The 17,007-nt window shown below is 40.9% G+C and overlaps 1 protein-coding gene across 1 annotated transcript; it reads left to right on the top strand.

Moving 5' to 3' along the window:
* Positions 1-15,724: 15,724 nt before the first annotated feature.
* Positions 15,725-16,666, top strand: LOC309547292 (olfactory receptor 13G1-like; the record flags this gene model as incomplete). The annotated part of the gene is made up of 1 exon (XM_082247125.1): positions 15,725-16,666. One exon carries the CDS (start codon positions 15,725-15,727, stop codon positions 16,664-16,666), a length of 942 nt encoding a protein of 313 aa, XP_082103251.1.
* Positions 16,667-17,007: the final 341 nt, after the last annotated feature.

The following is a 17,007-nucleotide window of genomic DNA, read 5'->3' as shown; positions in this document are numbered from 1 at the left end:
TGACCAGGGATTGGTTTAAGGTGTATAGAGGATCAGCTCAGACTCCACCTTCTCCACCCACTATGTTCAAGCACATTCTAGAAAGATGGGAAGACAGGCAAGTCTGCAACTGCAGAACCCAGGACAGCCTACTTTAATCAAACCCAACTCCACTGAGTACAGTAGAGCCAAAAAACTAAACTAAATTTACCTAAATCCTACCTACCTATTAGCACCTAGCTATGTGCAAGAGCTATGTGATCTCAGATTGAACCTGGAAGAAGAATGGGCAAACATATCAGAGGCAGAGACCAGGCAGATTGTTGCCATTGCATTGGTGGAGGGGTCTTGGAGGTACAATGTGCTATAATGTGCACTTACTGTGTACTGTGATTACTTGCACACTATGGCAAAAGCCCATCCACCACAATGCTAATTGGAGGGTCTAATTTGTACCAATTTTTGCCAATAGTTCCACTGTAAAAATTGATTGCAATTACAGAAGTTGTTTTTAATCTATTCAAACAATGCATCTTTCATTTTAACTGGTTTCACAACTATACACTTCCATTTTCATGTGTTGTTGCATGCTTTTTTCAGCATGTGTTTTCATACATTTTGTTGTCAGCCTGCCATTTTCTAAATGCAGCTAGGCCAAGAGAACATGCCCTGTTGCTAGAGGCAGGTCCCTGTAGCCATGACGTTTATTTAATTTGATATGGGCCCTCATTGCAACACATGTACAGTATGTGAACCAGACCCATTGAAAACAATGAGATGGCAAGTAATATTCTTTTAATTCTTTCATTGCCAAAGCCAATTATGACTTTTTTGGTTTTTGCGCACATGGTATGAGGTGGTAAGTAAAACCTTGGACAGAGGGGTGGCTGGGGACATAGTATACTCGGATTTTGCAAAAGTTCCCCACACTAGGCTAATGTGTAAGGTAAGGTCTACAGGCTTGGAAAGATCAGTTTGTAAATGTATAGAAAACTGGCAAAAAGATAGAATTCAAAGATCAATGATTCTTACTGTGAATGTTCTAAGGTTATCAGTGGTGTACCTCAAGATTCAGTGTTGGGACCCTTACTTTTTAATACCTTTATAAATTATATAGGGTCTGGGATTAAAAGTACCATTTCAGTCTTTGCAGATGACACTAAGCTATTCAGTGGAATACCTTCCTTACAGGATGTCTCCAACTTACAAGCCGACCTCAATGCACTGTTTCATTTTCCAACTATGTGGCAAATGAGGTTTATTGTTGATAAATATAAAGTTATGCCCTTGGGGGCTAAGAACATGCATGCATCACACATACTAGGGGGAGTACAACTGGGGGAATCCATAGTGGAGAAGGATCTGGATGTTCTGGTAGATCATAAGATTAATAATAGCATGCAATGCCAAGCTGCAGTTTCCAAAGCAAGTAAAGCACTTTCTTGTATTAAGAGAGGCGTGGACTCCAGAGAGAGAGAGATATCATTTTGCCCCTGTACAAATCATTAGCAAGACCTCATCTGGAATATGCAGTTCAGTTTTTGGCACCAGTTCTCAAAAAGGATATCGGGGAACTGGAGGAAGTGCAGAGAAGGGCAACCAAACTGATAAGAGGCATGGAGGAGCTCAGCTTTGATGAAAGATTAGAGGAATTGAATTTATTCTCTCTTGAGAAGAGGAGATTAAGGGGAGATATGATCAACATGTATAAATACATAAGAGGTCCATATAGTGAACTTGGTGTTGATTTTTTCACTGTAAGGCCATCACAGAGGACAAGGGGGCACTATTTACGTCTAGAGGAAAAGATATTTTGTCTCCAAATACGGAAAGGTTTTTGCACAGTAAGAGCTGTGAAAATGTGGAATAGACTGCCTCCAGAGGTGGTTCTTGCTTTAAAAAAGGCATGGATTCTTTCACAAATGTACATAATATAAATGGGTACTAACATTTATAGGTAAAGTTGATCCAGGGAAAATCCAATTGTCTCTCGGGGAATCAGGAAGGAATTTTTTTCCCCTGCTGTTGCAAATTGATCATGCTTTGCTGGGGGTTTTGCCTTCCTTTGGATTAACTATGGGTATAGGATTGTGTATATGGGATTGTATGGTTGTGTTTTGTTTTTTGTTTTTTCTTGGTTGAGCTAGATGGACAACTATGTAACTATGTTAATATGCACATTTTAGGAACGAAGATTAGGTAAAATCCCCAAACATTATGCATTTTCTGAAAGCAGAGACACTCTAGAATAAGATTGTGGTAGCTGCATTTTTATGTCACACAATAGAGTGTTTTTTTTTGTGCAAAGAAATGCAAAACATTACCTGTTTTTGTTAAAATATAAAGAATTAAGCTGCTTTTAGTAAATAGATACCAAAAATGTAAAGCCTTAGAATTTTGCGTGCCCATGAAGTGGTAGCAACCTTTACTCAAAATTGTCCATGGGTGAATATTTAAAAGCCTTTACAGAACATTCATTTAAAGTTAACCATGAATGATATAAACAAAACAATGCTAGCAATATAAAATTCTGAAAAAAAAAACAGCAAGTGGTATCCATAAGAGGCCCTTCTGGTCTGGGAGTGACCCTGCCCCCTTGTGACATCAATGGCCAAAAGAAAACCGGTGTGGGGTTCCCCTTAGAATCCATACCAGACCCGAAGGGAAGGATTGGGGGGAGACCTATGCTGTTTTTTTCCTGAATTTTCTATTGCCGGCATTATTTTGTTTACATTTCAGCTGTCATTGTGGAAGCCTGCTTACAGCAGATGAGTCATCAGTTGTTAGAGGATGCGGTGGCCGGCTTCCAAGCCCACTGCTTAACAACCAGCTATTCTTCACAAAGAATTTGAAATTGGTAGATAATTTTTCGACCGATCCATATTCGAATTGTTCAAAAAATTTGGAATTTGTTTTAAATTATAAACGCAATGGAATTTAACGAAAACAAAATGAAATTTAATGAAAATTAAACAAAACAAATTCAGAAACCAAACTAAACAAATTCTGAAACCTGCAAAGCCCTGATTTGTCAGTGCATTTGTATAAAGAAGCTGGCAGCATTGTCCTCTGGAGATCTAGGGTATTAAAAAATATTTAAAAATTGCAGCTTAACTTTTTAGATACCTTATTCTGGGCCCTCCCGCAAGGAAAAATCCTACTAGTTTGTCTTTGTTTATGAAAGAATTGGACAGCTGCGTTTGCCATGTCTAACTCTGTCTGTTGTCCGTACTGTGCTTCGATGTCAATTATAAATTTGTTTTCAGTGCTGTCTGTTCTAATATAGGGTTAAAGGTATAGAGGATGGGTAAAAGGTAAAAAAACGAAATAAACAAATTTCTTTCTCTTTTATCTTCCAATTCTATTGTCAAGGATGTGGCACCCGTAACTATCCCTTTTGCGCCTAGGTATGCTGCGTCCTAGGAGCGCATATACAAACTATTTGATATTAAATAAAAAAACAAAAAAGCCTACTGTCTGAACTGTGAGAATGGGAACACATAATAAATATAAAGCGGAGTTTTCTCAAATTTTACTTCAAAAGTAGAAGCACATTTAAAGAATTCTAGTCTGAGCTAGAATTCTTCTGTTTTCTTAGTTACGGAGTTAAAACATCCAGAAAAATTAGCTGCTAATTGAAAAACCTTTTGTTTTCTCTATGTTCTCATTTCAGGGAATTGCAAGAGAATTCCACAAGGGATCCAATGATAAAGAAGTGGGTTATATACTGTATATACACACTATCTACATGTTTGCAATTGTGTTCATTACAAAGGCGCACACTAGGAAAACATCAAAACACACAGGTGAGAGGGTGTTCCACTTTTCTGCAGGCAATGTGTGTATATGTATATATATATATATATATATATATATATATATATATATATCGGTTGATTAAAAAAAAAAAAAAAACTTAGCTAAAAAAGTTTAAGCTCTGCTGTAAACACCTTTTTTTTATTTTTGCCTTGGAGTTGTTGGCTGTTCTTTGCAGTTAATTTTACCACATTCACTAAGCGCGGCCAAAATTCTTACGAAGTGAACATATTTACCGGTAACTTCTTCCCGACCGCCCGCTGCAGATGTACTGTGGCAGGCTGGCTCCTACAGATAAATTGCCGTACATGTCTGGGGAAGCCAGTGTGTGTGTCAGGCGGCTCTGATTGCCGCCTGACACCCTTGATCGTTCCCCGCTGAGAGAGAAGGATGGTTGGCTGATGTAAACACATCTGACCATTCTTCTTCCTGGAATGATCACAGAGCCCATGTGATCCTGCTATATAGGATTGCATGTCTCTGTGATCATTTCACAAGCCCAACCCCCCCCCCCCCCCACAGTTAGAATCACTCCCCTAGTCTTACATTTAACCTCTTGATCACCAACAGTATTAACCTCTTCCCTGCCAATGGCATTACTACAGTAACAGTTCATATTTTTAGCACTGATTACTGTAGTAATGTCACTGGTACCCCCAAAAGTGTCAAAAATGTCAGTTAGGGGTCCGATCTGGCCGCTTCAATGTCGCCATCCCCCAAAAAATCGTAGATCGCCGCCATTACTAGTAAAAAAACAATAAAAATGACATAAATCTTTCCCGTAGTTAGTAGACACAATAACTTTTGTGCAAACCAATCGAAGTACGCTTATTGCGATTTTTTTTACCAAAAATATGTAGCAGAAAACAAATTGGCCCACAATGTTAAAAAATGTTGATTTTTAAATCTTTTTTTGGAGTATGTCATATAAAAGAATGGGAAAAATATATATTTTTTTTTTCAAAATTGTCGCTCTATTTGTTTAAGCGCAAAAAATAAAAATCGCACAGGTGATCAAATACCACCAAAAGAAAACTCTATTTGTGGGGAAAAAAGGACGTAAATTTTTTTTGGGTACAGCGTCGCACGACCGCGCAATTGTCCGTTAAAATAATGCAGTGCCGAATCGCAAAATGGGGCCTGGTCAGGAAGGGGATAAAATCTTCCGGGCTGAAGTGGTTATTGTAAATGTTCCATTTATTAAATGAGGAGAAATTGTGCTTATCTCTGATCAAAAGTGCTGTTTTTCAATTTTTCTTGCACATAATGAAGTACTTAAAATGAAAAAAAAAATAAATAAAGTGTGGTGCTATTAATTTACCAAACAATATCAATGAGCTGTCCCCACCACAAAACACTCTCATATGCTTATATATGAAAACAAAAACTATTAGGTATAGCACATCTTATATCACATCAAACTAGTCCATAGGTTTTCTTCAGGGGTCTGTGTTCACAAGGCCTTATTCGCAGGTCAACCTCCTCTGTAATACCAGATAGGATCCATGGACATCCACCCTCAGTAAGCTCTCAGTAGAACCCTGGGTTTTGGCATTCAGAATTGAGGCCCTCAGGTTGCCCACCTGAGGCCACATGGCAGCCTGTGCTAAGCAGGGGCAACAGGCCTCCTCAACTGGACCTCTCTTTCTGGAGGAAGACCCAGAACCAATGTGCTCACCAAATATAAATACCAGCTCCCAGCATGCTTAGGGCACCTCTCCCTGTAATTCTGTAATTGGCTGAGAGGGCATATATATTCATGCTGCTGCTCTGCATTGTTCACTCCTGTTCATGCAGCACTCTCCAAGCTGCCAGGATACAGAGAAGCCAATCACAGCAGCAGCAGCAGCGGCAGCATTGTGAGTCACACAGGATACCTTCACTATACAATTACAGCTTTCTGTTAAGCCGACAAGCTAGAATTTTTTTTTCAAAATTGTCGCTATTTTTTTGTTTATAGCGCAAAAACTAAAAATCACACAGGTGATCAAACACCACCAAAAGAAAGCTCTATTTGTGGGGAAAAAGGGACATTAATTTTATTTGCGTACAATGTCGCATGACCGTTAAAATAACGCAGTGCCGAATCGCAAAATAGGGCCTGGTCAGGAAGGGGGCAAATCCTTCCGGTCTTAGCCCCCTTTCACACATACAGTCCGTTCAGTTCATCAGTTCAGTCACGTCAAAATGTATCAGTTTTCCATCCGCTTTTTCATCCATTTTTCATCTGTTTTTCGTCAGTTGTCATCCGTTTTACGTCAGTTGTTATCCGTTTTTCATCCGTTTTTCATCAGTTGCTATCTGTTTTTCATCCGTTTTTCATCCGTTTTTCATCTGTTTTTCTTCCGATCCATTGTTTTGACGGATGAAAAATAGGGCATTCATCCGTTCAAAAAAACGGACATTGACGGAAGCGGATGAAAACGGATGTTAACTGATGATCATCCGTTGTCTTTCGTTCAGTGGCGTAGCGTGGGGGGTGCTGGGGGGGCCAGCCGCACCGGGCGCAAAATCTGGGGGGGCGCAGTGTCATGCTGCCATTTAGGAGTCTGCTCAGCCATCCCTAGTGTAGGAATCAGGTTGGTCTCTGCAGTGGTCAGTGTAATTGTCAGGTAGGTTTGTGCAGTGGTCAGGTAGGTCAGTGTAAGAATCAGGTAGGTCTGTGTAGTGCTCAGGTAGGTCAGTGTAGGTGTCAGTATAGAAATTTGGTAGGTCAGTGTAGTGATCAGGTTAGTTAGTGCAGGAATAAGGTAAGTCAGTGTAGGTGTCTGTGTAGTGGTCAGGTAGGTTTGTTTAATGGTCAGGTAGGTCTGTGTAGGTGTCAGTATAGTAATCAGGTAGGTCAGTGTAGGAATAAGGTAGGTCTGTTTAGTGATCAGCTAGGTCAGTGTAGGTGTCAGTAAAGTGGTCTAGTAGATTTGTGTAGGGGGGCGCAAATTACTTACCTTGCCCCGGGCGCTGACAACCCACGCTACGCCACTGCTTCCGTTTTTACATAGAGATGCATTGATGTCCATTTTTCATCCATCAACGGATGGATGAAAAATGGACAAACGGACAGCATGTGTGAAAGGGGCCTTAAAATGGTTAACAGGCAGCACCACAGCCGAACATGGCTAATTCAAGTGAGTAGCTATTTTTTCATCCGATCCGTTTTTTTGACGGATGAAAAATAGGGCATTCATCCGTTCCAAAAAACGGACATTGACGGAAGAGGATGAAAACGGATGTCATCCGTTTTTACATAGAGATGCATTGATATCCGTTTTTCATCTGTCAATGGATGGATGAAAAACGGACAAATGGACCGTATGTGTGAAAGGGGCCTTAAGGTTATGGCGCAGTTCAGCTGTCAAAAGAAAAAAGCATTCAGGAAGCCACAGTATTGCCTCCTGAATGGCTGTCAGACGCTCCTGTACTGCTTTCTGAAAAGCGGTCCACTGTGAATTGCTTTTCAAAGCCCTTAAAGTATATTCAAACGCAAAAACAAAATTCAAAATAAATTATAACGAAATTAAACAATGTAACAAAATAATTATCCAAATTCGAATTCAAATATGAATTTGAATTCAGAAAATAATTCAAATTCTAAATTTAAACATATTGCAATAAATACAATTAAAAAAGGTATAAAAGTGAAATATGATGGTTCCTACTGCTTTATACAAAATTTAACTTCAATGGTATTTAGTACCTATGCACACTGCTAAATTTGTTCCAAACCATTCACCCCAGTGTGTCAGAGGTTGTAAATATGAGGGCTCTTTTTTTTCATATTTAATTAACTTGTCCAATCGCCAAAGACTCCAGAGTAAAGCATATTAAATGGTACCTAAAACTCGTGAACAAATTTGCACAAAATTTTTAGCAAACCAAAACTTTTTTAAAAAAAACCTAAAGAAATCAAACAATAAAAAAGGTATAAAAGTGAAATAAGATGATAGTTCCTACTTATGCTGCTTTATACAAAATCTAATTTCAATGGTATTTAGTACCTATACATACTGCTATATTTGTTCCAAACCATTCACCCCAGTGTCTCAGAGGTTGTAAATATGAGGGCTCTTTTTTTTTGTAATTTAATTAACGGGTCCAATCGCCAAAGACTCCAGATTAAAGCATATCAAATGGTACCTAAAATTCGTGAACAACCTTTGCACAAAATTTTTTAGCAAACCAAAACTTTTTTTTAAAAAAAAAAGAAACCTAAAGAAATCAAACAACATCTACATAAATTGCTCTTCCAAATATTTACTACAGCTAAAAAGTTGTTTCCAAGTTATGCAAAACAAATATCCTGCAGTTTAAAGATCCAAAGACATGCATATCTTGAACAAAGATAAATGAAAAATTGATTGCAAAGCTAATTGATGATCATTCTTTAAAATATTGGATCAAATATTGCTTACCTCTTAATTTAAATGTTATTATATCCTATTACTCTAGTATGATATAAATGTTGCTGATGGCTTCTTGAGAGCAGTAAATGCTCAGTTGCAGATATCCCCTCTTCTTCCTTACATTTCCCCCACCTTCTGCTTTATTAATGTTAATTTTCTAAAATTGTTCGTGATTTTATAATGTGTCCACAGTGTAAAACATTCTAGCTTTAAAACTTCAGAGGGGAAACAGCAGTCCTTATGTTCTCCACAAAGAATGATGTGAAAAAATTATATATATATCTTTGGATAGTGAAGATCCTCAGTAGTAAACCACCACCAGACACCGCACACACTGGTCCTTACCAAATGTAGGTGACCCTCATCACAAAGGTCATAATCGCATGATAGTGCCTGAGCCCTGGAAACCCGGGATCCTTCACTGCTCCTTCCTTGAATAGGTCAAAATAGCAGGCAAACTCCACTCCACATGGGGTCCCCAAAAGAAGAAACAGAACACCGCCTCATAGTGTATACTGCTTAATACTTTATTGGCCCCAAAGAATAAAAAATGACTTACTGGATAGCCGCTATTAGAGAGCGTTGCAAGTTTCTCCTCCTTAGTTATGGATGCTGCTGCATCCCACCATCAAAATGGCCGCCGTGTCCCTTCCACGTGTGGCGTGCGTCGCCGTAAGCTCCACCCGACGCGCGTTTCGTCAGAGACTGACGTCGTCAAGGGGTGTGGTCTCAAGGCGGCGACGCCGAATATATAGTAGTCGAGACGGCGGAAGTGTTACTCATCACCAATACCCGGAAACGGTCCACTTGCGTTCCACCGACCGGATATGGCAAATAGGGAGAGAGAAGTGGAAGTATAACAACCTCCTTTCATCGTCTACCACTTAACATGGGACGAACTAGATAGAAGGAAAAAAAACTTCTTTATTCACAAATAGGAGATTAATATCCATATCAAAACTAAAGGCTACCTACAGCAATTTCAGTGATCACGGCTCCATCTAGTGGTGACACATCAAACCGCAGGTAGGAGAAACATGCCTCATTCTCTTCACAAAGCGGTAAATCACATTAAATACATAAAATCCATAATGAAAACTAAAATTAGTCATATAAAAAAGGAATTTGAACGGAGTAGTAAAAAGATCTCACTGGCAACCTGTATAAGAATAAAAATATTAAAAACAGATTAAAATATTCAACAATGTCAATCTGATCACAGGAACATACCCCTAGGGATATAAGACACACACTATAAAATCATATCAAGAATTATTAATAAAGGCGTTGATATCCCATTCTATATTTAAACCCAAGGGGGTATAGGATTTTAGCCTGTATATCCAACTGGTCTCCAATTTGGAGACCCCCCGGGTCATATTACTACCCCTCCAGTTTTTTGAGAACCGGTCAATGCCAAGGAAAATAGTTCCCTTGGGGTCCCTTTGATGGCATTGATCATAGTGCCTTGAAACACTATGTTTCGGGAACCCCTTGACTATGTTGGCCACGTGCTCCTTGAGTCTAACATGGAGCTCACGTATAGTGCGGCCAACATAGTCAAGCCCACAGGGGCACCTAAGCAGATACACCACATACCTTGTGGTACAAGATATGAAAGGCTTGATGGTGAAATCTTGGCCTGTGGAGCCAGAGGTGAAAGAGCAGATTCGCCTGTTTTTATTGTGGTTCAGCTGGCATATGGAGCATTTTCTGCAAGGAAAATAACCTCCCAACGTTTGAAAAAAGGAGACTACTTTAGGAGGGTCCCTCACATTAGGAGCTACTTGAAGTTTCAAAGGTGGGGCCCCTCTAAAAACCACCTGAGGCTGCTCCGGAAGCAAAGGGCCCAGTACCCCATCGTTTTTCAAAACATGCCAGTGACGGCGAAGAATTTTCTTGACAGAAAAATGCTGTGTAGAATAGGATGACAAAAACGCAAAGCCAAAGGACTCATTTTTCTCCCTGATTTTTGGTTGTAGCAAATCATCCCTATTTCGCACATCAGCCTTTAGAATGGCATCATCTAAAAGTTGCTCACTATATCCCTTTTCAAGGAACCTCTCCTTCAAGATGGAGGTCTCTCTGAGGAAATCACTCCTCCGCGAGCAATTTCGCTTGAGGCGTAAGAACTGACTGACAGGAACGGACTCTAACCACGCAGCATGGTGACAGCTGGTGGTATCTATGAATCCGTTCCTGTCAGTAGCCTTAAAGAAAGTAGATGTCAAAATTTGACCCTCTTGAACCATTATCCTCAAATCCAAGAAATGAATCTCGGAGCTGCTGAATTCATATTGCAGATGGATACCTCTGTCATTTTGATTAAGAGCGGCCATAAACTCCTTAAGGGAATCAAGAGAGCCGTCCCACAAGAGGAGGATGTCATCGATGTACCTACGCCAGAGTAAAAGCTCCGGCCTAGGCACACCTGTGACGACATCCTCCTCCCACTTGGCCATAAAAAGGTTGGCCAAACTGGGCGCAAATTTTGCGCCCATGGCCACACCCTTATTCTGCAGATAGAAGTCACCTTTGAACCAAAAGTAGTTATGGGCTGTAGCAAACCTTAACAAAGAAATCAGATAGTCCTTTTGGAAGCTCAGAGGGATATCTTGTCCTAAATAATAGGACACCGCTTCCAAACCGTGGTCATGGGAGATAATAGTGTACAGGGACGATACGTCCGCTGTCACTAAAATATACCCCTCTTTCCACTGTATCTTGTTAAGTTCGTTCATAACGTGCATCGAATCTCTGAGATAGGAGGGCATCTTGGAGACCAAGGGTTGCAGAAAAAAATCTATATATTTACCCACCCGGGAGGTAACGGAATCGATACCGCTTATAATGGGCCTCCCGGGTGGGCAAACAGGATCCTTGTGCACCTTGGGTAAAAAATATATGACTGGAATCCTAGGTGTTTTGGGTATTAGGAAATCCTTTTCCTTTCTGGTGAGCAATTTTCTGTCGAACCCCTCATTAACCAGGATCTCTAAAGCTGTTCTATATTTTTTAGTGGGATCACCCCGCAAGGGGATATAGGTCTCCCGGTCAGAAAGAAGTCTCATCATCTCCTGATCGTAGGCTACTGAGTCAAGGATCAGGACGATGAAAGGAGGTTGTTATACTTCCACTTCTCTCTCCCTATTTGCCATATCCGGTCGGTGGAACGCAAGTGGACCGTTTCCGGGTATTGGTGATGAGTAACACTTCCGCCGTCTCGACTACTATATATTCGGCGTCGCCGCCTTGAGACCACACCCCTTGACGACGTCAGTCTCTGACGAAACGCGCGTCGGGTGGAGCTTACGGCGACGCACGCCACACGTGGAAGGGACACGGCGGCCATTTTGATGGTGGGATGCAGCAGCATCCATAACTAAGGAGGAGAAACTTGCAACGCTCTCTAATAGTGGCTATCCAGTAAGTCATTTTTTATTCTTTGGGGCCAATAAAGTATTAAGCAGTATACACTATGAGGCGGTGTTCTGTTTCTTCTTTTGGGGACCCCATGTGGAGTGGAGTTTGCCTGCTATTTTGACCTATTCAAGGAAGGAGCAGTGAAGGATCCCGGGTTTCCAGGGCTCAGGCACTATCATGCGATTATGACCTTTGTGATGAGGGTCACCTACATTTGGTAAGGACCAGTGTGTGCGGTGTCTGGTGGTGGTTTACTACTGAGGATCTTCACTATCCAAAGATATATATATAATTTTTTCACATCATTCTTTGTGGAGAACATAAGGACTGCTGTTTCCCCTCTGAAGTTTTAAAGACATTCTGTGTAGACAGTTTATGATTAGCGCTACATTTTGCCATATATTGTTTTGATCTTGTATTTCTAAGATTTGTGTTGGCTGCTTTTCGTCTTATATGTTATCTATATCATATTTTAGCGCAGCAATATCCTGTTATATTGTTTTGATTAAGAAATTGTATTAGTGCTGCAGCTTTTATATTTAGCTTCATTGCGGAGTTTCTTTTCCCTGTGGTTTCACCATACATGTAATATGGATATCTTTGAGTTCCGTTCAGCACATGTTATTAATGCCGAAGGAGTGTTCACTCCTGTGGATGACACCCTGGATGACCTGGGGGGTCTATTCATGAGACTGAAGAACCTCATGACTGCTGAGCTCCATGCTAATTGGGACATTGCCTTCTTTGAGAGGTATGTTGCTGACGGCATGGTGCCCAGGAGCCTGAGGTGGGAGGTGTTTCCACAGAGTGATTTTTTAGATACCCAGGAGTGGTTTTTATTTTTTAACAATGCTGGGATCAGCTTGTTAAATTTTATGTTGTCCAAAAAGAGACAAAAGTTGAAGAAATTGGATGAGGATATCAATCTGATTAAAGAAAAATTGGTGACCTTTAAGGGGAAAGACGAATATAAAAACAAGTCTGAAGCCCTTAAAAAACACCTAGAAAAAGAAGAAATGGAGCAGAGAAATAAAAAAAGGAAAAAATTTTCTAGGGATCTTGGTGATTACAAATCGCAAAGTGTCTTCAAATGGCAGGCAATTAAGCGGAGTGAACAAGCCAAGGAGGACACTTTGGCGCCTATGGAGGTCACCTCGGTTGAGACCCCAGATACCCCATTACCTGGAACATCTAATGGTGTACAAACATTTTCCCCTTATCCCCAGCCTGTCCTATGGACCAGCCGAGGCCGGGGAAGGGGTCGGGGAAGAGGGAGAGGTAGAGGGCGTCCATCTCAGGCGCAAGGCCAAAGAGATGTACTGCCTATGTCCAATGGGTTTACCCCATTGGCCAATAATCCCCCCGAACCGGAACGTTATATTACCAATCACCCCCAGGAGAGGGAAAGGGGTCCGTTCCGTCCAAATGGTCAGGGGACCAATCCTTACCCAAATGGCTATCAAGCACCTTTCCCTTATCAGGGAAATAATGGTTATGGGAATGGTTACCCTTCAGACCAGTATAATCAAGGACCTCAACAACGTTTTTTTCAGGGGGTCACCCCGAAGAACAAAAAACAAAAAAATGTAAAAGGGGGACAAGAGGGGGGAGGAGACTTCAATTCAAAAAGAAGGCGGCTTTAAAGGACGATGGGCTCTTTAATTTGAGCTCAGCTCCCATTTCCTCGGATGAGAGACATGTGCTCAATCGAGGGTTAAAGTTTGCCCCCCCCAAACCACTCAGTAGATTCGATACTTTTATCGATCTTCAAAAATATGTGAGAAAGTTGAGCATTAAAAGACATTTTACCAGTAATCCTATCCCACCCAAACAGGAGTACGTTATGGGGGTGAGGAATACTCAATTCTCTAATGCCTCCACGTTTAACCCCCCGGGGCCCTTGGCACCATCCTTGACTGTATTTAGAGACCTGGTAGCGAGAGATTTAGATCAGTTGCAGATCAAAAAGTGTGGAACGGATCTTGCTTTTTATAGAGGTCTCAAGACACTCAAGGGGCGTAAGGACATTGTTGTCCGGCCCGCCGACAAGGGGGGAGGGATTGTGATCCTTGACTCAGTAGCCTACGATCAGGAGATGATGAGACTTCTTTCTGACCGGGAGACCTATATCCCCTTGCGGGGTGATCCCACTAAAAAATATAGAACAGCTTTAGAGATCCTGGTTAATGAGGGGTTCGACAGAAAATTGCTCACCAGAAAGGAAAAGGATTTCCTAATACCCAAAACACCTAGGATTCCAGTCATATATTTTTTACCCAAGGTGCACAAGGATCCTGTTTGCCCACCCGGGAGGCCCATTATAAGCGGTATCGATTCCGTTACCTCCCGGGTGGGTAAATATATAGATTTTTTTCTGCAACCCTTGGTCTCCAAGATGCCCTCCTATCTCAGAGATTCGATGCACGTTATGAACGAACTTAACAAGATACAGTGGAAAGAGGGGTATATTTTAGTGACAGCGGACGTATCGTCCCTGTACACTATTATCTCCCATGACCACGGTTTGGAAGCGGTGTCCTATTATTTAGGACAAGATATCCCTCTGAGCTTCCAAAAGGACTATCTGATTTCTTTGTTAAGGTTTGCTACAGCCCATAACTACTTTTGGTTCAAAGGTGACTTCTATCTGCAGAATAAGGGTGTGGCCATGGGCGCAAAATTTGCGCCCAGTTTGGCCAACCTTTTTATGGCCAAGTGGGAGGAGGATGTCGTCACAGGTGTGCCTAGGCCGGAGCTTTTACTCTGGCGTAGGTACATCGATGACATCCTCCTCTTGTGGGACGGCTCTCTTGATTCCCTTAAGGAGTTTATGGCCACTCTTAATCAAAATGACAGAGGTATCCATCTGCAATATGAATTCAGCAGCTCCGAGATTCATTTCTTGGATTTGAGGATAATGGTTCAAGAGGGTCAAATTTTGACATCTACTTTCTTTAAGGCTACTGACAGGAACGGATTCATAGATACCACCAGCTGTCACCATGCTGCGTGGTTAGAGTCCGTTCCTGTCAGTCAGTTCTTACGCCTCAAGCGAAATTGCTCGCGGAGGAGTGATTTCCTCAGAGAGACCTCCATCTTGAAGGAGAGGTTCCTTGAAAAGGGATATAGTGAGCAACTTTTAGATGATGCCATTCTAAAGGCTGATGTGCGAAATAGGGATGATTTGCTACAACCAAAAATCAGGGAGAAAAATGAGTCCTTTGGCTTTGCGTTTTTGTCATCCTATTCTACACAGCATTTTTCTGTCAAGAAAATTCTTCGCCGTCACTGGCATGTTTTGAAAAACGATGGGGTACTGGGCCCTTTGCTTCCGGAGCAGCCTCAGGTGGTTTTTAGAGGGGCCCCACCTTTGAAACTTCAAGTAGCTCCTAATGTGAGGGACCCTCCTAAAGTAGTCTCCTTTTTTCAAACGTTGGGAGGTTATTTTCCTTGCAGAAAATGCTCCATATGCCAGCTGAACCACAATAAAAACAGGCGAATCTGCTCTTTCACCTCTGGCTCCACAGGCCAAGATTTCACCATCAAGCCTTTCATATCTTGTACCACAAGGTATGTGGTGTATCTGCTTAGGTGCCCCTGTGGGCTTGACTATGTTGGCCGCACTATACGTGAGCTCCATGTTAGACTCAAGGAGCACGTGGCCAACATAGTCAAGGGGTTCCCGAAACATAGTGTTTCAAGGCACTATGATCAATGCCATCAAAGGGACCCCAAGGGGACTATTTTCCTTGGCATTGACCGGTTCTCAAAAAACTGGAGGGGTAGTAATATGACCCGGGGGGTCTCCAAATTGGAGACCAGTTGGATATACAGGCTAAAATCCTATACCCCCTTGGGTTTAAATATAGAATGGGATATCAACGCCTTTATTAATAATTCTTGATATGATTTTATAGTGTGTGTCTTATATCCCTAGGGGTATGTTCCTGTGATCAGATTGACATTGTTGAATATTTTAATCTGTTTTTAATATTTTTATAAAGAAGTATAAAGTATAAAGTAAATTATTCTATGCCATGTATTTTTTATTGCTGGTGAAAATATGATCCTTATTTGTATTTGTGTTTTGCAGAAATTAACTTTAAATGCCATCCAAAATGAACCAAACATCCATTCAGTTCCTTTTGGTAGGATTCTCCCACTACCCGAATCTCCAACCTCTTTTCTTTACCATATTCTTACTGATCTACACAATGGCCTTCACTGGAAATACCCTAATAACTGTCGTTATAAATATGGATTCTCGTCTTCACACTCCAATGTATTTCTTTCTTATTATTCTTTCCATATTAGACATATGTTGCACAACAGTTTCTATCCCTAAGATGCTCCAGATACTTGTATCAGATAATAAGTCGCTCTCATTTTCTGCCTGTATCTTTCAATTATATGTTTTTTCTGCTGTTGTAGGCACTGAACTAATTATTCTAACAGTTATGGCGTATGACAGATATGTGGCAATCTGTTATCCTTTACTGTACAAAATAATGATGAACAGGATAACATGTATATATCTGTCAGGAGCTGCTTGGATCCTTGGCACAGTAAATTCAATGGTACATGCGTTCCTCATACTGAAACTCAGCTTTAAGAAACAAAATATCTTGGACCATTTTTTCTGTGAAATTCCCCAAGTGCTAAAGCTGGCAATTTCTGACACATACGCTAATGATGTTGCCACTTTAGTAGCTGATGTCCTGCTGGGAATGGTGTGTTTCTTACTGACGGTTATTTCTTATACATACATAATTTCCACCATTATGAAAATCCGTTCCACTGAAAAAAAAAAGAAGGCCTTCTCAACCTGCGCCTCCCACCTTACTGTAGTAACTATCTTTTATGGTGGAGTTATCTACACCTATGTACGGCCTGCCTTTAGAAAACGCTTAGAAGTGGATAAAGTTTTATCAGCTCTGTATTCCATTGCATCCCCAGTATTGAATCCCATCATATATAGCCTCAGAAATAAGGAGGAGATCAAAGCCATTAATAAGACATTTAGCAAAGCAACAGTTTTTCTAAAATGAGTCACTGTCCATCGGTGTTTTAAATTAGATCAGGAATAATTATGGTTTTAAGAATTCTTCCAACAATTTTCAAAGGGCCTTTTTTAGTGAAAAAAAAAATCAGCACATAGGACATGTCATCCTATTAATTAATCTGCCACTTGTGCTACTACTGCAGGCACAGAGTGTCTAGATATGCCTACCCTTTTTGCCCAACCCCTCCATTCATAGAAGCTGTAACTACAGCTTCTATGAATGAAACCTGATATATGAATGGAGGACTGATGGATAATTGAAAGGTCCATCCTCTCTAATCATTGATCACATTTTATTAATTAAAGCTGTAGTATGGCTTCTATGAA

This window comes from Pelophylax lessonae, assembly GCF_965119305.1.
Source record: "Pelophylax lessonae genome assembly, chromosome: 1".
NCBI classification, from domain to species: domain Eukaryota; kingdom Metazoa; phylum Chordata; class Amphibia; order Anura; family Ranidae; genus Pelophylax; species Pelophylax lessonae.
The sequence above is the reverse complement of the archived record's forward strand: the minus strand, read 5'-3'. Positions and strand labels throughout refer to the sequence as shown.